The 23,052-nt window shown below is 45.2% G+C and overlaps 1 protein-coding gene across 2 annotated transcripts; it reads right to left on the minus strand.

Moving 5' to 3' along the window:
* Positions 1–22,030, minus strand: DEGS2 (delta 4-desaturase, sphingolipid 2). 2 transcript variants are annotated; one of them, XM_030949395.1, is made up of 3 exons: positions 21,934–22,030; positions 8,826–9,568; positions 1–1,886 (listed from the first exon to the last, which is right to left on the minus strand). In XM_030949395.1, exons 2-3 carry the CDS (start codon positions 9,540–9,542, stop codon positions 1,743–1,745), a joined length of 861 nt encoding a protein of 286 aa, XP_030805255.1. In that variant the 5' UTR covers positions 9,543–9,568; positions 21,934–22,030; the 3' UTR covers positions 1–1,742. The 2 variants fall into 2 exon arrangements, with proteins under 2 accessions (XP_030805255.1, XP_030805254.1); XM_030949394.1 differs by lacking the exon at positions 21,934–22,030 and adding an exon at positions 18,116–18,218.
* Between the last annotated feature and the right edge of the window lie 1,022 nt (positions 22,031–23,052).

Raw genomic sequence — 23,052 nt, forward strand, 5'->3', positions numbered from 1 at the left:
AGCAAGCCTGGGTATTTATTTACCCAACTGCTAAAATCACATGGGTGAGAAAAATGGAGGATGGGGAAATGAAGGAGGAACCCGCATGGCTGCAGGTTAGCTCAGCTGCCTAGTGAACAGACAGACTGGCTCACTGGATCCAGTGCTGCTGAAGGGACAAAATCGTGTTCAGTGAGGAAATCAGGCTTCCCAGGTCTAATACTCTGAGGGACCAATGAGGCTGCACAGTAATCTTTTTCTTTGTTACAGCCACAGATTTCCAACAGAAAAAACCCAAACTGTTAGAGGGCTACAGGTCAATTATATATAAATGCATCATTTCTCTCTTTTAACCACTTTGTAAGGACAGAAATAATTTGCCAGTTTTCCATGGTAGAGGAAATTTACTAGATGGCATTTGAATTCCTTACTCCCAAGATATTGTGCTGCTTGTAGAAAGGTATGTTGATTAAGGTTTTTGATGATACAGAATTCTTGAGGATAGCCAGAAGTTTATAATTGGAGAGGACAAGCAGGAAGATTTTAGTATGCCAGCAGGTGGAAATGAGAGATGGAGGTTAATACCAATAGCACCAAGAAAGAGATACAGAGAGAGAAATGACCCCATCTCCATGTTCCAGGTACATCCCCTTAACACCACCAGAGGCAATTTTATATAGCTGGAGTATCATGTGCTTCCCAAATGTCAAGTTGTGCCCCTTGAATGACAGAGGAAAGGAATTGCCATTATTCTGAAAGCAGTTAGGAACAAATACCACCACAAAGATGAAGACACCTCCATGTGTCCACTGACACATACTCCTAACTGCCATGCACAGAAAGGGGTGTAATATAGAGGAGACCAAGAAAGGTGACCAGGAATGCTAATAGTTTTGGCAAGGAAAAATTAAAACTAGAACCTCTCCTTTCCCCAGAGGACTTACAGTAGGGAAAAGGGCGAGATACATGAAGTTATGAATACTGTTGAAAAGGTGAGTGAGAAAGGACCACCCAGTTCCTCAGAGGCACATCTATGCTGCTGATCAGAAGTAGGTGGAACACTAAAAAAAGGATTTTTCCTTGCCACAGTTCAGTTAGCAATAGTATTATATCCTAAGAATGGAAATTCATTCAAAAAAGGTTTAGAGAAAGCTCTGGAATAAAGATCAAACAGCATACTGAAATAATGTTACAGATGTACAAAAATAAAGACATATTCCATTGCATATATAAAATTTCTGCTATTAGCAATTATCAGAAGATATTAGATTAGACAAGACATTGAGATAAAAGCACCCTTGTGTTCTCCAGAGAGTATCATTTACTTCTGTGTGCCAGTCTTCCCAGCTTCCACAGTCCTGTGCACACAGAGCATCTACTTCCAATCTGGCACCAAGAGAAACCTGTCCTGAACTACACACACACATGCTCACACATAACACACAGCAAATATTCCCCCCACAGACAAAGCTAAAACTCAGGCTTAGGCACATGTGTCCCAGGAAGTTAATTGTAAGCCTAGACCAAAGGTTCACCTAATCATAGTTCACTCTAATCTAGGTTCTGAGGGTTGCATATACAAATATCCTTTATTAAAAAGTATTGGTTGTCTAAAATTGCTTCATTTTCACACCCATCCTCTTGGCCTAAGCAGCATGCACCAACTTCAATTCAGTACACACAAAGATCCTTCTATTTCTGCAGAAAACTGAAGTCATGGGAATGAGCAAACACAAACCACTGAAGCAGGAGGAGCTGCCCCATTAGCTTTCCTTTGCCAGCTTGCACAGTCTCTTAACCCTTGAATAAGGACCAAGAGTGTCATCAAAAACAAAGTCCCACAGAACTCGAATCCAGGACTGGTGATGTGGGAGGTTATCATAATATTCTGCTGCAATCTTCTTCACCTGGAAGAAGAAGAGAGAGAATGAGTGTTTGGCTGCACAGTCAGGTGTGTTTCAACCTTCACACTCAGATCTGATAGCACAGCCATTACCTGAAGTTACTTGTTATTGCTTGTGAGCTTCTGAAGTTCAGCCAAACGAGATGTACTTAAATGCATTTAGATACATCAGAAATCTCTTAAGAGTAAGTTTTGCCTCACAGTGTCATAATTTGAAAGGCGATGGATTGCTGCCTTCAGTCAGAACTATTTTGTCTCACTTCAGAGGTTGTGGGATCTCCACAATGAGAGATACTTTATCCACTTTATCAATTGCCAAGACTCCAGCACACTATATTAAAAGCCCTGTTTGCCACTTGTAATATTCTTCTGTTGAGAGTTCTGGGTAAGAAAGAATTAACAAGTGAGAAAATGACAGACACAGCCTTGCCTACGCTTTGTTTTCTACCCTGCATTCTGCTACCATGATGCAAATCCAAGAGATGGGTTCCTCCAGCAGGAAAAGAAAAATGCAGAGGTGGCCTCTTCTCCTCAGTCTGATATTAAAAATACTGTGAGATTCATTAGTAGGTCACAAGTCTAATAAAATTTAATCCCTGCTACAATTCCCAAAGTCTAAAGACTGTTGCCACCAGAGAAGCACTGTGCATCATTGGGGTGGTACTTGTAGTGGGAGTTAGGCCAGAAACAGAGGACGAAGAGGTTTCAAAGCTGGCAGGTTCAGGGGACTGTGAGGATTCCCAAGTTATCAGTTATTATTCCTGCTCCAACTAGATGCTTTGCTTTTTGAACACATTTATGAAGCAGCAGAATCTGTTAACTATAGTACACTTGCACAGGACTGCTTGGGCATGGTTTTATTGCAGCTCCACCTCCTAGACAAACAAAGCTCTAGAATAGAGTAGTTTGTCTTGCTGGACAGCATGACTTTTCTCTTTAAAACCCTGCAGAATTTTAAAGCCAGCTACACTGAGAACAGCGCAGACTTCCAGGGAAAAGAGGAAGGGTTACACAGAAATCACCATGCAGGAAGAGGGTCTCATCACCACCGAGGTGTAATGGGGCAACCTTAACACAGCATTTAACTGCTTGTGAAAAGGTAAGAATTCCAGTGAAAGTTAAATTATAAACTAGTATGGCTCCCTGCTAATTACCTCATTCATTCAGCTTCCTAGCAGACACTTCTCTGTGAAGTAGGTTGGATAATGTACAAGAGTCATTAAGATCTTTTACCTCTGTACCTCTGTCCCTTACACACTCCTGGTGCTCCTGGCATGTAGTGCTGTGCTAGAGGTGGAAGATTCAGTTCAGGTCTGACTGTATTCTGTCTTTCACTGAACACCTCCAACTTCATAATCATTTTCTCTATCCTGCTTTAAAGCATTGGTTTGTACTTCAAAGTAGTTAATTTTCAATGGTTAATCTTCAATTATATTCAGACAATATCAGGATTTCTCCTTAGAAATATTTGTTAATGACAGGAAGAGAGGTGAATTCCAAGTTTCCAAGATCTCTGGAGATGCAGATTTGGTTCTCTGTGCTCCTTCTATATCCCCAGTCAGAAATAATTTAATCTGGGTATTGTATCCTCCCTTTTCCCAGCTGGGTAATTGAAATAGCCAGAGGATGAGAGGGAGGACTATTTCAACAGTAAGCTCCCTTGAATGGAGGTTACTCATGAGGCCTGATGCAAACACAAAGGGGGGCTCAGACACCCAGCTTCAAAAGCTTCACTCTAGCTCTGACATGGTCATTTCCTAGCACACAATTGCTTAGACCTTCCTTCCTGCCTCCATTTTAGAAATTCTGCCTGAATTCTGCCTTTCAATTGTAGTTTAGCCCTCATCTACACTACCCAAGTTCATATAGCAAGTCTACCATTCCCCCCTTCCCCAGAGCCCCATGTATTTCTTGCCCTCTGACCCAGACCATGTTTTTTTAAGTAGTTACATTATCCTGCATAGCTCTTGACCACGTTATATTTTGACCACCACAAGAGCTTCAGGAAGTTTTCCTATATTGCCCCTTGCACATGGAAGTAGAAGGCTGGAGATTCACAGAAACCAATTCAGCTCCTAGGAGCAATGTCTCAGGCTGTGTCCTCTGGCTCCAAAGGCTCCAAAGGAAATGTGAGTGACAAAGTAGCTAAAAATGGCCCAGAGAAGAGGCCAATAAGCAGCCTGTCTATGTTCAGCCCCATAGCTTCTGCAAACACGAGCAGCACCTGGTGCAGGAAGGCAGGCACCACTTGCACCACTGCAAGGTCTCTGGGCAGCTCAACTGTATGAGAAGCACAGAAAATATGGAGAGGGGAAGGTGAAACTGCAATATGAAATGGAGGAAAGAGAAAATTTAGTGAATGCAGTTAGAGGGGGGGACTTCTGAAAGATCTTATGGAAAAGAAGGAAATTTGGTAGGTACATGTTCCCATCTTGCTAGCACACGGCAGGAAAGAACTTCAAAATATGTTCCTCTTTTATAATAGATCTATGCAAAAGTTTTCCAGCAAAACCATCTCATTTTTCATTATTTCTTTCAGCATCTCCATACATAAAACAGAATTATCACCTTATCTACCAGAAAAACTGGATAGTAGGAGGAAAGTAATTGGGGTTTAATGCAGGCTCCCTTTTAAATGCAACATCATATGGGGAGTGGCTGAGGGAGCTGGGGTTGTTTAGCCTGCAGAAAAGGAGACTCGGGGAAGACCTTATCACTCTACAACTCTCTGAAAGGAGGCTGTAACCAGGTGGGGCTCAGCCTCTTCTCCCAAGCAACCATCAGCAGGACAAGAGAAAAAAGGCCTCAAGCTGCACCAAGGGAGAAGGTTGGACATCTCATGTTTCACTGAGACATCAAACATCAGAACACCTGCCCAAGGAAGTGGTGGAGTTACCACCCCTGGAAGTGTTCCAGAAATGACTCAACATGGCACTTCATCCTATGATTTAGTTGATATGGTGGTATTAGATCAAAGTTTGGACTCAATGATCTTGGAGCTCTTTTCCAGCCTTAATGATTCTGTATCTATTAGTATGGTTGAGGCTGGAAGAGTCACGCTCTATGTTAAGGTACAAAACCTGTAGATGGCAGTTTCCAGGTAGCAAGTTTTGTGGCCAGATCAAAGATTGTCTCAAAGAAGATGGCACTGTAATTAAGTATTCCAAAATCCTGCTCCTCAAGCTCTCCATATGTTGCATTGTAGGTGATCCATTTTCTTCAACTCCTCCCTGCCTTCTTCCTTACAAATCTCAACTGTAAGACTTAACTCATTGCTAGTTTGTAAATTAAAATTGAGGCACATCTGGAGTGCTGTGCCCAGTTCTGGGCTCCTCAGTACAAGAGGGACATGGAGCTCCTGGAGCAAGTCCAGTGCAGGGTGACAAAGTTGATTGATGGACCAGAGCATCTCTCTTATGAGAAAAGGCTGATGGAGCTGGGCCTGTTCAGCCTCAAGAAAAGACAACTGAGAGGGAACCTCATCAATATCCTTAAGTATCTGGAGGGTGGGTGCCAAGAGAATGGATCCAGACTCTTCTTACTGCTACCAAGCAATAGGAAGGGTACAACAGGCAGAAACTGATGCACAGGAAGTTCCACCTGAACATAAGGAAGAACATCTTTACTGTGCAGTCACTGAGCACAGGAACAGGCTGCCCAGAGAGGGTACAGAGTCTCCCTCAGTGGGGATATTCAAGAACCATCTGGACACAATCCTGTGCCATGTGCTCCAGAATGACCCTGTTTGAGCAGGGAGGCTGAACCTCACCCGTTCTGTGATCCTGTTATCATGGAAAGATAACATGAGATTGCAAAGTCTGCAGGACAATTACTAGGCACTTGGCACATGGTATATGGAGGCTTTTCTTCAAGTAGGTCAAGGTGGCAGGGCAAGAAATTACATCTTTTGGACTGAAACTTTTGTTCTGGTTCCGTGCTTGTGGAGCACAGTGACAGGACCTTACTCATACTCTTCATATCTGACAGGTACTAAAGATATGTGCAGCCAGTATTTCAGCATGGCTGTTACACACTCTTTGTCCTGGGGCTATACAGAAGCTAGAGATCCTTATGACACAAAGCTGCAAAATTACATTTAGAATGCTCAAAGGCTTATTACAAGAAGTTCCTTCTATAGTCCTACATCCCCACCACAGGCTGGTGAGCACTGGAACTGGCCCTCCTGGTCATCACAGGGTTAATGAAATCTGCAATTCAAAACCAGCACATCTACCACGTTTTCCAGTCTTGTCTGTCTAATAAATCTGGTTTCATACCATGTCTTTTCCTTTTCCCACAAGCTTAATGAGTAACCAGTTTGCCCCTGGTAACACTGCTGCTTTTATTGCAGCTTCTAATAGAGTTCCTCCTCCTTCTCCAATCTCCTTTCTCCATGAGCATACTCTGTCCTTCAGACAATGAAGAATGGATCTCTTTACTCATTTGGTAAACAATGCAACATTCTATAGTTGTAAGACTTCATTCAAAGACTAATCTATTCTTAAGTCTACAGAGGTTTTTCTTAGAGCAGGGCCCTCATTGCAAAGTTAAATTTCATGGTCTCTTGTGCAATCTGTCATTATACTAGAGGGACAAGTTCTTACTGCACACCCATGTCACTCATCTTTAATATCCATAAGCTTAGGAGCACAGCCTAATTCTTCCTCTTTCAAATCTGTCACAGTCCTAGGGTAAAGGTCTTTCCAGTGGCAAACACATTAGTCAGAACATTCTGAATGACACACCTGTAACAAAGGAAAACACTGAATTTACTTTCCTGATAAGCAAGCTGAAAATCTAGTTACTTTCCAAGATTAAGATCCAGTTATTCTCAAATCCTATTTCTCCCCTGATCTCAATCATGCAGGATAGATCTTTAAAAATAGAGATCTTTACTCCACTTTCTACTAGCCAATAATAAAAATAAAAATAGTCTCACTGAGAGATGATCGATATTACACAATGCAACTATTAGAAGTTCAAGTGTCTAAGAGACTAAATCTGAAAAAAAAAAAATCTTTGCTGAGTGAGGAATCTGCCAGAAGGTTAAGCAAAGTAGAGCAAGGTGAGGTTTCTTACCTGCTAGGAAGTTCAAGATTTAAAGTTAATCAGAAAGGATCTGTTTCCTTATCTCTTTTCATCAGAGCGAGAGAGATTTTTTTTCTCATTTTGCAGAAAAGAGTAACCAATTTGTTTTAATGGTCAAAGGATTTTCTATGGGAACTGTTTTGCCAAAGAAAATAGAAATTTTTGAAATATAATTCTTTTTAATAGCATTTTTACTTGTAATTGATCTCTCGTCAGACTCGAAGTCTTCCATATAGTTCTGTCAGGCAGCAGTGATTGAAAAGCTTGCTCTCTCCTCCACCAGCAGGGCAAATCTCAGTTGTCAAAGAGCAAAACACACATGAACACAAGCCCATGAAATTCAGCTAATAACTCCATCCTCTTTATGCAGGAGGGCAGACACTTCCAGCTGCTGCACTGCCTCAAGGAACTAGGCTGAACTATTTGTGGTGTGGGTGGAGAAGAGCTTTTCAGGTCTCAGTCAGGGCTGGAGCAACAGTCCCAGCAAGTTCAATTAGTCACTCACCTCCCTTGTGCAGGATACTGAGCTAACCTCCTTCTCTTCTATTTTCATTTTGGTAATCTAAGTATCTAAGCCCATCTAACAAGTTTGAACATTTGAAACTAGAGCCAAGCACATGCACTTCCCCACTGAGCTATCAGGTGTATCAGGGATGGGAGTGCCTCACAGAAGAGCTTCATATGCAAGTGTGGGCTGCTGCACCAGCTCCTCTGGGCCTCACCAGGAACAGGCAGCATCTCCAGGACAGACCTCCAGCAGCAAAGGAGTGAATGGAACACAACTGAAGGCTATATAGAGGCTTCCCACACTCTTCTACACAAGAAAATCTCCTGTTGATTTGAATCTCCTCCCAGGGAGCGTTTCTGTGATGGAGAACATGAGCCCAACACAGCAGGGTTTGCCCAGGTAAGCCATCACAGAAGTTGTACATGATACCAGTAGTGGTGGGGAGGTCATAGCCCCTGAACCTCAGGCTACCTCCACCTCATATGGATATTGAGCAGCAGTTCCACACTTTGCATCAGGCCATAGAAAGATGTTTCCTTCCTGTTACATCAGAGAACTCGTGTGCAGGAGTAATCCTTGGAGTCACGTACCTCCAACACTGTGGGCACCTGCTGAGCAGCCCTTGCACAAAACACACAAGAGCAGCTCTGCACCTGGAGGGAGATGGAAAACCATTCCTAGACACCTGGGCTTTGCAAATTTGATTCCCACAGCTGATAAAACATAAACAAAAAGGGGTTTGCCTTTCAAAGGAGGAAAGCCACAGTGCTTTCCCAATGACAGACCAGGCCTCCTCAGTTTCTGTGGGTGGGGCAGGAGAGCTAAAAGGAGTCTCAGAGAGTGCGGCTTTATTTTCCAGTGTTACCTGTGTCAGGCTGGAACATGCCCCAGAAATTATGTCATCTCAAAAACAGAAAAATTTTCTTTGATGTTAATCAAGAAATATTGTTAGCAGATTGATCATTAGACAAATTTAAAGTAGCAATTGCCACCTGCCTCCCTTTAGATGGGTCTTTAAACTTTCAGAATCAAAACTTAGCAGCTGAGGGATGTAAATCGAGACATTTAAAGCCTTGTTGGGGGATTTTATAATGCAAAAGGTATTCCTCAAGCCCTCTGAGGATCAGACGTTCTAGTTCTCATCAAATAAACTATTACAGCAGTTTGACAGCTGTTTCTCTCAATCTCTGGCTTAAAATTAATTAGAAACAAATCCAAAAAGCTGTTCTGTTTTTTCCCCTTTTTTTTTCTTAAATTCATCAATTGCTATGATTTGGAGTGTTTTCTTTGACACAGTTTAGCAGCTTCAATAAAAATCCCACTCTCTCACGCTCATGCTGTACTTACCATGGGCAATCTGCATCCAGGAATGCTGGGGAAGTCATGGTGCTCCATGTGGTAGCCTACATTGAAGGTGAGCCAGTTCAGAGGTCCATAATAAGAGTATGTCTCATACCCTTTTAGGAACATGTAGTGTTCTGCTATGAAGTGCCCAGAAATGGGATGAAAACCCAAGCAAAGAATAGTACCTGCTATTAGGTAAATAACAGCTTTGAGCCCCCACAGGTAGTAAATGATGAGGTCTATAGAAAACTGGACGAGAGCATTGAGGATTTCCATCCGTGTGATTGCTTTGGGGTTCACATACAGCGGCCTCAGACTGTAGAACAGAGGCTGCAGGAACAGCCACAGCAGCTTCCGGAGCGGAGTGCAGAAAAACCAGCCCTCAAAGTCTGTGGGAATGTCCACGTCCAGGCTGTCCCCTCCCAGGTAGCGGTGATGGTCAATGTGGTACTTCTTGAAGGAGGCAGAGTAGGGGACGCCGATGGGCAAGTTGGCAAAGATTGCGAACCATCGGTTCCACCTGGCCTGCTTGTTCCCAAAGGCCACGTTGTGGGAAATGTCATGGATGGCGAGGGTCAGGGAGTGGTTGATGCAACCCCCGAAAGCATAAGCCCAGAAGAAAACCCATTTCCAAGATAAGTCTTTCACCAGGTAGCATGCCAGAAGCTGCGTGAAAACCATTCCAGATACAATCCACTTTAAATGTGGATCTGGTCCCATCAGAGTCTTGATCTCTGGATACTTTGCTAAAGGGAAAGATGCAGAGAAAAACTTGGTTAGACATGATTAGGCAAACGCAAACACCACTGTGATTTCTGGTTTTATCACATTATGTTTGAGGCCCTGGTTTTATAAAATGTTAATTCCAAAGTAGGATTGCCACTACGGTGAAAGTTTTACTAATTCCAGCATCATGTCCAGTTCTGATTGATCTTGATATATATAGACACATTAAAAAACCACCTTGATGGTCTCTCTGTGGTATAATATGCCTTTCCCACAATGAGTATTGCTTCACAACCAAATTCCACAGGACTTAAGCTCTAAGAAACACCTTCTGTCATGTTTTTAAGTTTTTTATGCCCTTTTGTATTTTGCTCAGATGTTATTTTCCACTAAAGGGATACAACTGCCTTCTCTGTAGCCCTTTTCACACTGCTGTTTCAAACACACAAGCAGAGGAGAGAGCTGAGCAACAGGCTCACCAGGTTTTGCTCTGTGGTTAGATGACAAACACAGCATTTAAAAAAATTCCTAATTGTTTGAGTGTTTACCAGTGCTCACAACAGGCACAACTCTTCACACATAGTAACATCACAGTAAAGTCAGTAATATTATCAGGATTTTGTACTGCATGGCAAAGTTTTCTCTGTTCCCATGTCACATACCAAAAGCAGGCATAAAAGCCACACAGATTATCACACAACAGCTTCATGAGACCTCACAAATACTGCAGTACAGTGGAGACCTGGGCTAGGCCTGCAAGTCTGACTCATGTCAGGCCAGGACCAGCTTATTGATCTCCAGTCCCACCAGCCATCCATCTGTCCTTTAAAAAGAAACCAAAATACAGAGTACAGCTGATCCTCTAGGTGCTGTTCACTGATTCACATCCCCTGTCTGCAAACCCACACTTCTCACTTCCAGTATTAACTTGCACATGATTCTTTCTGCTGCCTTATGGCTTTTAGCCACGTACTGACCTCCTTCCTTTAATTCATACTTTGCATTTCTCAGTAATTGCAGCTTACACAGATAAGTGCATAGAGAAGTCACTCATTCTGAACCCCGAGGTTACACAGTGTCCCTGTGAGTTTCATGGGCCCATCTTATGAATAGTAAAGTAAACATCACAAGACTGTCACAGTATAATACCAATACAATAAAATCAAGATTACAATGATCTGCATCTATGCAGCTGTGTCTACTATAAACAAAGGCTGGAGACAATACATGGAATTTATGTGACCTTGAAAGCAGTGGCAGATATTGAGTGCTGGATGCAGAGAAGGTTTTTGTAGAAGTGAACCCTGAGAAGTTTACAGAAATTCAAAAAGATGAAGTGCTGCTTAAGAAGCAGGTTAATGTGGTCATGCTCTGCAACCATTCCAAAAACTCTTGAGCCTCTTGGCCAACTTCAGCCCATCTTTACAGAAATTAGAGATTACAAAGATTAGAAAAGTGCTGTAGAAGATGAGGACAAAGGAGATATACTCAAATCTTCTGAGGATAAGGAGGCCAAGGTCACCATGAGGAGTATTCAGGCAAGAGAGAGACTTTCTAAGTGCTGGTAAAGCTATAGTGAAAGTTCATGTCTTTCTAAAGTCAGACAAATATTTGGACAAAAATCTCCAGAAACTTCAGGGTTTGTTTGTTTGTTTGTTAGTTTTTCTGTTTTGTTTTTTGTTGCTGTTTTCACCATTCTTGAAATTATATTTTTCACACCAATAAAGTCAACCTGCCAAAAGTTATTCTCTAGTACCTGAATAGGTACTTTAGTTTTACACACAGTGCTGCTTATGCAAAGTTTACTCTAAAGTACAAGAATATAACAGCCTGGTCAGAAAGACTGTTACAGGCATGTAGTTTTATGTAGCTTAATCTCTTTCTTAGGGTCATCTGTCCAAAAGCCAGAAAATGCTTTAATAAGTCAAGCCACCTCAAATGTTGTCAGATGATGTGGCTGGTAGAGGTAAGTTACTGCAGTCACCAGAAGAAATTAAATATAAAACCACCAAATCTGCTCCTCAGCCTGCTCAAATTGAGCCCACACTGACCCCCCCAAAAAACCAAAAAAGAAATTTTAATGGGATGGGAAAATTGCTTAGACATGCTTCATACTGTCATTTGAAAATAATGGAAGTTTTTGACCTATTTCTTTCTGTGGCAGCCAACAAGGCCTGCAGATTCCATTTAAAAAGTTCCAGAGCAATTGCTGCCAAATGGCAGCAACAGTGTGCGCAAGCAGTAATGCAGGCAGGTTGCACTTATCACAGCTGACAGCTATGAAGTAACTTGCCAGGGTTTAATATTAAATTCAACACATGATTAACTCTAACAGTAAATTTTTGCATACTAGTTAAACCACAATACTGTGGCTCTTTATCATTAATACTGATAAAGGCATGAAACCATGGCATGGAAAAATTCAGGTTTCTCCTCACAGAGAAACCATGGCTTGGGCAGGGGGGTGGATGAAGGCATGGACACACAACACAGGACAGGACACCACGCCTACAGTTATGTGACTGCATGGGACCAAGTTTTGCCCTTTATAGTCCAATGAGAACAGGAGAGACCCAGCTGCTCTGGTGTCTGCACAGCACATCTTCCAGCCTCCAGCCCACTGAGGAAGTCTGTTAGCTCAGGCCAGCAGATAGGTTATCCATGTGTGCTGCTTCTAGTCTGAGTTCTGGTCCAGACTGAGCCACTGTACTGCTGAGAGGGTGGGGACACTGATGTACATGTACAGCAGTACACAAGGTCTCTCTGCTCCACGATGGTGAGACAGCATTCCCCACTCTTACAAGTCAAGAGGGAACAAATGCTGCAAGTGTGCTTTCAGAAGGGTTCACAATTCTGAAACAACTCATGTACTGAATTAACTTTTCACAGAGATGACCCCACTGTTTTATGCATCCTTTGAGAGGCAGGTCTCACTTACCAAGTGCCTAAACTGACAAATTAATCTATATATTTTGTTCCATTGATGCTTCTCTCTGGAGATCCAAAAGCACTCACCATAGCCCTACAGTGATCCTCAGTCAGGGATGGAGCAATTGTTCCTGGACAGGCCCTTGGCTGCCAGGTCTTGTCGTTCCTCCTCCTCAGGAGTCAGCAAATACCTTGTTCTGAACTCTCACTCATCCTCTGTCCCACTGATCCTGTCCCTGAGATAACCCAGTGATGGCACCAGACACAATTTCTCATTGATGTGACACCACATACTTCACACTTGGATATTTTGGTACACATGGGATTTGAAAGTGAACAAGAGCAGGAGCTGCCCACAGAGACAGTGGTGATGGAGGTTCAAAGGAGTAGCAGCCTTGCCCACATCCATGAGAAACTAGTAGTAAAAAGAGAAGAATTTTAATTTCTTAATTTTCCTTTCTTTTCACCACAAGTGCAGCATACTGATACAGTCAAAGTGGACATACTCCTCAGCATAAGGCACTTAGGAGGTTTGTTAAAGGGAAATAGGAAAAAAGAAATCTGTTATACTGCTGTCCTGGACTGCATTCTATTGATTATGAGTCGCTCCAAAACAGGTAAAAGAGACACCAGGCACAGGATGTAAGCTTTACTACCCCATGTCCTATGCTGGAGCTGGTATTTGTACCAAATAAATACACAAAACAAAAGAAGACAGTTTACTAACATCAGAGTGTTTTGCCTTGTGGCAGCTCAGCTCAAAAACCTGCTTATAAAAGCACAGCACACCCAAGTCCCCAGTGAATGGCATGGACCAGATGAAGCAAGTCCAGAGGAGGGCTGAAAATTGTCAGAGGGCTGGAGCACCTCTCCAGTAAGGAAAGGCTGAGAGAGTTGAGAATGGAGGCTGTTCAGCCTGGAGAGGAAAAGGCTTTAGGATGACCTTATTGCCTTTCAACATCTAATGGGGGTTTATAGGAATGATGGGGATTGACTGTTTAGTAGGGCTTGTTGTGATAAGTTAAGGGGTAATAGTTCCAAGGTAAAAGAGGAAACAATCTAGACACAAGGAAGAGATTTTTACAAAGAGGGTGGTGAAACATTATCACAGGTTGCCTAGAGAGGTTGCAGATGGCTCATCCCTGGAAACATTCAAGGACAGGTTGGCTGGGGCTCTGAACAACCTGATCTAGTTGATGATGTACCAGGTACTCAATATATTATATGATTCTATTATTAATTCCATTATTAATTCAAACAATGCATGAGTCAAGACACAGGTAAGATACACAGAGGACAATATACATGACAACACCTTCTGGTTTTTCAGAGTCTCCTGTGGAAAAACCCCTCTGGTACACAAAATAATAAGAAACATTTTGGCCCAGCTATTTACACTGAAGTTTTATATGTCCACTGTGCAAGGACAAGTGTCTTGTATTTGTCACCCATGAGCTTCTAAATATCTTAGTGCTAGCTGGGCACTAAGATAGGGCTGTGGGCCACCCAGAAGTGGCCACCAGAGGGAAAATAGAGAGAAAGCAGTGGTGCCACTCTGCTGGTGTTAACAGAGGTGGATGATGTCAGCACATCACTATGTCAGCAGCTGTAACCTGCTTGCTTACATTTGTTTATTAGCTAGTGCAGAGTAAAAGGATGCAGGAATGCTAGAAAGAGGACTTCCAGCTCCTTCTGAAACAAAAATCTGCAATATGGACTAAGATGAAGCCTTGCGTTGTACTTAATACACTTCCCATGGAAGATCACAAATGCCTAAATCAGTGACTTTCTGCCCATGCGATTTATTTCAGAGGTGATGCCCACAGGCAAGTGGCATGAGCACTGGGACAGCAGCTCTCCTGGGTGCTCATCAGAGGCTGTTCACAGTCAGGGGCAGCACTGTGCCCACACACTGCAGCATAAAGAGAAAACATTGTTTCTTCACCAGAAGCACATGTACATCAGGACTCTGATTTAAGCTAGGGACATAATATATTGCATATTTCAGTAGGTGCAGCTTATCAGAATTTTCATAAAAGTGAGGTTTTAAAAGAGACAGCTGGAAGAAATAGCAGATTAATCTCTAAATAAGAGAGCAGAGCTGGAAGCTATACTAGGATCAGCTAAACGCTAAAATAAAATGGATTTTGGCTTTTTAATTTTGTTCTACCTATCCCCATGAGCTGACATCTCAGCCTTCTTACAGGATAAAGTAAATCTAAAACACTTACACCATCTCCACTCCAAAATAACTTGCCAAAAAACTAATTACATGACTATTAAGCATTCTTGTATGTTAGATCATATTCAGATGTTCCCGGTCTATCCTGAGCAACATTGATTCAGCTCTCATCCTCAGCAGCAAACAAGTGCTTCACTAAGGATCCTGTGAGGCATTTTCTGTGAGGCATTAGACATTTTCTGTCTAACTTACAGTAATTTTATAAAGTTAGATCCAGCCCATGGTGCAAATATGATCTCACTCTTCCGATGTCACAACATTTGGCTCATTGCTTGCCTTTGGGAAATAGTTTGCAGGTGAAATGACCAGACATTGTAGGATGATGGTGTTACCTGCATTTAATCAATGATTTTTTCATCTGGCAAGAGTGAAAAGCCACCAACACTTGCCACTGAGCAAGAGCAAAGTTTCTCAGAGTCTTTCAGTCCAAGAAATCCTTACTGACAAAAAGTAGAAATCTTATTTCTACTAGATGCCCTCTCTATGTTTTATCTCTCCCTAATTGCATTTTTGTAACTATACAGAAAGGCTAAGCAGATCTAGATGAACAAACTTTTCCATCAGGAAGTTTTTAACCAGATCTTTCCCTAACAGAGCTTACTGCAGCTTTACACAAATCCCAGTCCTGACACAAGGCAGTAACAGGCTTTTCATAAACAAGACAGGGAGAGAATAGCAATGAAACCATTCCATTTCATAAACTGCAAAGCGTGAATAACGTGTTCAGGAACATGTATAACGTGATCAGGGTCCAAGTGCCAGCTTGGCAAGAGATCTCCACTCTAAGTCAGAAGCAGTTGCACACAGACAGTACTAAGCACAAGCTACATTTTAATACCTAGAGACTACAAAGAGATAAGAGAGACAATATCTCCTCTCCCTTGTGCAAAATGTTGGTCTATTTGCTGGTATAATTATAGCCTTTAGGAATGGAAACCCTCATCTAGTGCAGCAGTGTCCTGCCACAAAGCCAATTTCCAGCCAGCCCAGCTGACAAACACTGCTCACAGCTCTGTGGCTCAACTGGAACTGGCTGCCCAGAGAAGCTGTGGTGGCCCATCCCTGGAAGTGTTCAAGGACAGGTTGGATGGGGGCCTGAGCAACCTAAGCTAGCAAAGGATGCCCCTGCCCATGGCAGGGAGACTGGACTCAGGGAGCTCTCATTCAGACACAGTCACTGACTACAAAAGCCTTACAGACACCTGGGCTATGAACTCTTAAGCCAGTACAAACAAATTCGTGATGAACTTTTTTTTATCTGTCAGATGCTCTATAGGAACATATTGGGACTGCAGCCCAGGGAACACCACTTATGTAGAAAGGAACTGCCTTATGTGTTTGTCAGTTTGCCCTGCTTTTTTTCCCCAACAGATAATTTCATTTGTATCTAAATCCAAGTAGCCATGCCTGAGTGAGACCAACATTTTTAAAGGCTACAGCCCAGAGAACAATCAAGTTTCAGTGCTTAGCAACTAAATCATTAACCTATTGGGAAGGAAATAGTTCCTTTGCCAGCATGGAATGCTGTCCCCAAGGCAGTGTTGTACACAAAAAATTTAAAATACATGGATTTTTATAGATATTTGTTCATATGCATTTAAGATTCTTACTGTGTACTGCAGCTTAGCAGACACTAAACACTTTGGTAACTAGATACTCTGAATACTAGGTGACCTTAGGTTTTGAATAATAGAGTGAGGATCATTACAGAAACATTGTGTGGTATGTTATGATACTTTCAGTAACTTTTGGTAGCATTTTGGTATTTGTGATACTAGCTTTATAATCCATTCTCCCTTATTAGACACCGACCATTCATGGCTCTCTTTCCAGGTTGTATTTCTCTCTGCCCTACTTCCGCTCCCACAGCTGGGGGGCAGGGGAAGCTGTAAAGAAGGAGATGGATCTTGATTCCAACTGCTTGTTCTTAACTCAAAGAGGGGGTGGGCAAAACCTCTGCAAGTGTGCTGCTGAAGAGTCCTAAAAAGAGTTTGCTGCAACAAGGGAGTCCAAGCACCTCCTTATATCTTCATCATGGTTTGCACTCTCCATTCTATAGCACAACCAAAAACACAAGCAAGCAGCAAGGGCAGAGACCCTCCATACACCCTCCCACCCTTAGGTCACCAAAATGTAGTCCCTTGACTGAAGGGATGAGGAGCACAACAGCAAGAAGCATCATTTGCTATACTGATGTAATTTGACTATCATGATTACTTAATAAAATAACTATTCTTTTCCTGAATGTAATTCAAACCTGGACGTGGATATTCCACCACTGCAACTATACCGGAAATGTTTTTGTAATTTAGATTAATCCTGGATTAATCTGTAAGATTGTGGGGGAGTTAAAGAACTGCACCTAATTACTATGTACCTTGTGCAGCAACTCAGTCAGAAGTTCCACTGCCTTTTTATAAAAGTTCTTTCAAAACTTCATCCTACTGATAAGAGGGAAGAAAACAAAACGACCAACCCACCCAAATGAAAAGAGGGGAAAAAATAAAAATCTTTTTATTAATAAAAAGTTGAAAATGTATTTTAGGAGATACGCAACAATACTCTGTGACAATTCTGAACTATCAGTTAGTCTCGAAAACCATATTCGGAATAGCCCAAACCCCCCACAAAAGGAAGCCTCCCGACCCACCACACTCCTGTGCGCAGATAAGCGCTGCGTGTACAGCACGAAAATACAGGAGTGTACCTTGTCCCCGACAAGCAGCGGGATTTGCTATTGTTCCCCAGCAGATCGGACCCGCGCGCCGTTTACTTCCATGCTGTACCCAGGCGCCGGGAGGGAACACGTGCCCGCAGGAGGGCTCCCAGCCCGCGCCCGGGGCACACCCGGCCGAGCCGCCGGCACCCCCGACCGAGGGCAGCGGCCGCTGCCGGGGCGCGGTGCGGGCAGGCGGGCGCTGGGCACAGCCCGTGCCGCCCCTGCCACCCCTGACCCGGCTCGGTGCGGGCAGGCGGGCGCTGGGCACAGCCCGTGCCGCCCCTGCCACCCCTGACCCGGCGCGGTGCGGGCAGGCGGGCGCTGGGCACAGCCCCGCCCCTGCCGCCCCTGATCGGGCAGCGGGCGCTGCACCCCGCGCCCCGCACCCGTGACCCGGCTAGGCACAGCCGGGCTCGATTCGGCCGCGGCATCCCCGCCGCTGCCTCCCGAAGGCAGAGAGCTGGGAGCGCTACGCTCCTCGGGGTGCGCACCCAACAGCCCACCGGGCTGCGGCACTCGCCCTCCGCAGCCTGGACGCCAGCCCGAGCCGCACCGACACCGGCGCTCCCGGCGCGGACCCCCCGCCCGGCTCCGCCCGTCCCCTCCCGTCCAGCAGCGCAGCGCAGCCCAGCCCGGCTGCCCGAGCGGCCGCGGCCGCTCCCGGGCTCCCCGTCGTACCCAGGATCTCCTTCCTGCGCTGCGTGTGGGGCTGCTCCGTGTAGACCCACTCGAAGTCCCCGCGGGTGACCCGGTTCCCCATGGCGCCTGCTGCGCCCGGTTCCGCGCTGTCCTTATAGCTCCGCGCTGTCCTTATAGCTCCGCGCTGCCCTTATAGCTCCGCGCCCGCGGAGGGGCGGCTCCTCCGCCCGCCCCCGCCCCGCGGCACCGCAGGCGGCCCCGGGACAGCTCCGGGACAGCTCCGCGGCTTCGCTCGGTTGCAGCAGCCGGGAGAGCTGCGGAGCCCCTCCGGGATGTGAGGGGCAGTCCGGCGAGAAGAGGGCGCCCCGGGGCTGGCTCGGGCCAGGGGACGGGCGGCCGAGGCTCGTCGTGCTGCGGGGACCTCGAAGGCTGCAGCCGGGAGAGGTGTGTGCGGTGGGCGCGCTGGCAGGGCAGGGGGGATCCCCGGCACAGCCTCTGCATCCATCGCTGCCTCGGGCGGCTCCAGAGCACAAGGGGAACTCCAACGCTGCAGGACCCCGGGCACTTCCAGACACAGCTTTTGGAAAGCCAAGGTAGTCCAAACGCCATAAATCCAGAGACAGAGCCCTAAGCACACCCGTGGATTAGGGCAAAACCCAGCTGAGTGAGCTCCTCCCAGGGGTGGAAGACCTAGAACAGTGCAAAGGCGACCAAAGACTGACATACATTTCCTTGGCGCTCTGACAATCTCCGTGAGCTGTCCCGGCAAAACCCAGCCCTTGGCTGCAGAACACTTCACTCCTGATAGTCTGCAACCCATTTCCCAGGTACTGTCCCTGCTGGAGCAGCAGGAAATCACACTGCTACCTGGGTAACAAAACCAGGCAAAGGACTTGCTAACCTGAAAACTAAGGTAACCTTATGTACCTCTCTAGCCTCTCTGATTCACAGAGTTACATGTTACACAGTGATGTTTCTACACACAAAACCCAAAATTAAAGTCCTGCCCTTGTTCCCACTAGGTTCTTTTGCAAGTCCATACCTGACCTCGTGTCCATCTTCACTCATTATACCTATCCCTATCATTAGTCCTTCCAACAACAACATCACATGTGGATCAGCTCCAATTTTGTTTCTTTCTGTTTCAATATGAAAGTCTCTAGAACTCCCCATCCATCCTACCCTTAAAAATGCCTATTACCGGTGGAAGTTAAAAGGGACAAAAATCAGCCTTGAAAATATGAGGTGTAAATATTTTTCAGGAAGAATTTTTGCCTACAAACACGGGCAACACTATCACCTCTTATACTATTTAAGATGTCTTGGTTAAACAGTGACACCAAGGGCTAAAAAACACCAACAATGAAACAACCCACAACCCCAAAACCCCGACTTGACTGCTAGGAAGCTGTAGGAGGCTTCTTTGAGAGTTAGGGCTTTTTTCCCTGTCTAAATCACAGAATCACAGAAGCTGAGTTGGAAGGGATGCACAAGGACCATTGAGTCCAACTCCTGGCCCTGCACAGGACCATCCATGATGTGCTTAACAGTCTTGTCCAAACACTTCTTGAACTCTGTCAGGCTTGGTGCTTTGACCACTTCCCCGGGGAGCTTGTTCCTGCCCAACCACCCTCTGGGAGAAGAACCTTTTTCTAATATCCAACCTAAACCTCCCCGACACAATGTCAGGCCATTCCCTCGGGTTCTGTCACTGGGCACCACAGAGCAGAGATCAGTGCCTGCCCCTCCTCTTCCCCTCATGAGGAAGTTGTAATTGCAGTGAGGTCTCCCCTCAGTCTCCTCCAGGTTGAACAGACCAAGTGATCTCAGCAGCTCCTCATACAGCTTCCCCTCAAGGCTCTGCACTGTCTTTGTTGCCCTCCTTTGGATGCTCTCTTCTAGCTTAAAACGTAATCCCTTGAATGATGAAAGGCGCAAAGCAGGTTGAGTGGAAGGGCTATGGTGTAAAGGGAAACAGTTTTACCTGCAGCAGGAGCAGGAGTTTAACCATTTTGCTGTTACAGCTCAGCTCTCTGCAAGTACAATGGTTTCTTCACTATTGCTCCAGCTCAAGTTTGCTGCTTGCCCATGAAGTTGCAGGGTCCATCCCATATAAGGGACTGTTAATCCAAGTTAAGGTTATTATGTGTTTCCAGAATAAATGGATTGTTCAGAGAGCAGATGCATCAGTATCTCAGCCTAAACCTTTAATTGGCTCAAATGTTTTGGTGTGTTGGCAGTACCCGTGGAGAAGCCAAAGACACTAAAATGTGATGACACCCTTCTGTCACTTCCTGCTCATGGGTGCTGAAGGTGACTAAAAAAGAAATTAGTGGGGCAGTCCATGCAGTTACAAAGAAAACAAATATGACTTCACCCCAAGGCTTGTCCAATAGGATAGTGCTATTGCATTATGGTAAGGTACACATGGAAACTTAATATCTCCTTTGTAGGCAAAGAGCATCTCCTTCATGTAGCTCATTACTGCGGACTCAACCTGACCACATAAGAAGAACAGAAAACTTTTCCGTCTCCAGTGAGTTGGCATCTGGTTTTGAGAACATAACTTCATGCTTTCTATTTCTATAAAAAGCCAAAGAAATAATACTAATTTCAAGAGTAATTGTGGACGCCAGACAAACAAGAAACACCAGCTTTAGATCATCTTCTAGAACTGGCAAAAGTATTACCCAGTTCTGACCACTTGGCATCTTTAGTTTTACAGTATCCTAGTAAAATCATTCACAATGGAAAAGGGAGGAAGGGGTGTTAATGGCACCTAGCAGTAATAGCCCTTTTAATGAATAGTGTAATGACTGTGAACTCTGTGGATTCACAGTCACTACACTTTACACAGTTCAAATGTGCTTCACAGGTTGGGTTCTCTCAGCTGTATCCTCCCCTTTCTCATTTCATTTCCCATACTTGTTTGGGATTTCTGGGAACTATTGGGAAGTGTAACTTCCCTGGGAGGGAAATGCCTAACACACTCAGGAGGAAGAGCACAATTGGTGACTCTGTGCAAGGTACCATCAAAATATCTAATTTACATAGTTTTAAGTACACATCACACTAATCTCCAGCATCCCAGGGTAAAAAAGACAAAAATGCTTTGCTCCACTGAGGACATGGTCTACGATATACAGCTCTGGAGCAAGACGTACTGGTCCACAGCTCCACACATCCAGGCAGACTCACCCTTCCTCACCCAAAGGTGCTTCTCCATCAGCTGGCTTCCCAACATGAATGCATTTCTGCTATGCAACCCAGTTACTTTCTTCTGCTCATGGAAATGACAGGTGACAGAGTAAAGCAGCAGGAAGACCTGCATACATCTCCTAGTGACTACTGCCAGCCTTGGGAGTTTGAGGTATATTAATTCTGCCCTGGTGTGCAGGTCTTAACTCCTCTTCTTGTGGTTGCCAACAACTCATCTTGGTTAAGGTTGTTGTTCTGGAACTAAAATAAAGTTGTCTGGGAATTTTATCTCTAAATAAATTGGTTTCTCCTCTGAAGTAAGAGCTCCATGTCCCATGACAGACTTGTATTTTCAGTTACTGCATTACCTACTTTCTTCTCTGTCTGCATAAATTGGACTTTCTCTCATTACCAGAAGAAAACATAGATATAATATTTTCCTTTTTATTGAAGATTTTGCTGTCATTTTGAATTGGGTATCACTCTCTGACCTGATGCAACTACTGCCAACATTTACAATGTGACGTACTTCATTGAACAAAGTCAAATTTTCATAGGCAGCATAGTTTGTAAGTGAGCCATGTCAGCACACGCCCACATTGAAGGAATCTCAAGAGAAACAATTTGCCAATAAGACCTCGTTTGTTTTCCCATCTCACCTGTGCTGACCCTTCCCGGGGTCACCGTGGACTTCTCTTTCCATTGAGTTAACTCTATGCTAGAGCTGAACTGACCAAACCAAGTTGCTGAGGAGGAAGCCTTAGGAGGAGCTAGGGCGGGGGGCGGCTGCGGGCCGAAGGGCTCCAAGGAGAGTTCCGCGGCAGCCACGGCTCGGCTGCCCCGTGCTGCGGCACTGCCAGCCCGCCCGGGGCCCGCAGCGATCCCGGCCCACCCGGGGCGGGCAGCGGAGCCTGGATCGCCCCGGTGCCCCCGGTGGCCCCGGAGCCCCGGCCGCGAGCGCAGCGCGCCCCCTGCCGCCGGCGCGCCGCCAGCGCGGGCATGGACAGGGCACGGACAGCGCCCGGCCCGGCCCGGCCCGCCCCGCTCGGCGCCCGGCCCGCCCGCCCCGCTCCGCGCCCGGCCCGCTGCGCTCCGCGCCCGCCCCGCCCCGCTCCGCTCCGCGCCCGGCCCCGCCCCGCTCCGCTCCGCGCCCGGCCCGCTCCACTCCGCGCCTGCCCCTCTCCGCTCTGCGCCCGCCCCGCTCTGCCTCCGAGACAGGCTTTCGTTCTTCCCAAAGCCCCACCGCCCCTCCAAGGTAACGGAGGTCACCGGAAGGGTACCTGAGGAAGGGCTCACTAAGCAGGAGCGACGGACTTGGTTTGGTAGCGCTCGAGTGTTCTCGTTCCTTTAGAAATACCCGTGCAGACCCACTTCCATAAGGAAGTTAAAAATGTTTTGTCTGGAGGTTAACAAATGTGGGCTGCTGTAACTAACGATGCCACTGTGATCCAGTACATAATGTATACAGATCGCTCCTTCAGAATTCACATGGAAACAAGTTCTTCTCCTAGATAAATATTTTTTTTCTCGTGATACTTTTTTTTTTTTTTGCTTTTCTAAAGAATTATAATCTTTCTACGAAGTAATTTATTTCACGGAGTGGTTTATGTTGCCCAAAGGATTGCAATTGCTTTCTCTCACAAGACGTATTTGCTGTTACACACCCTAAGTACTTCCCCCATGGACAGCTTATGCCACCATCCCTGCAATCCTGGGCATTTCAGGAAGCTTTACATCCTGACACAAACTCCTGAGTGGAGTGTAGGAACTAGGCTTCT

The sequence above is a fragment of the Camarhynchus parvulus genome, chromosome 5 (genome assembly GCF_901933205.1).
Source record: "Camarhynchus parvulus chromosome 5, STF_HiC, whole genome shotgun sequence".
In the NCBI taxonomy this organism is placed as follows: domain Eukaryota; kingdom Metazoa; phylum Chordata; class Aves; order Passeriformes; family Thraupidae; genus Camarhynchus; species Camarhynchus parvulus.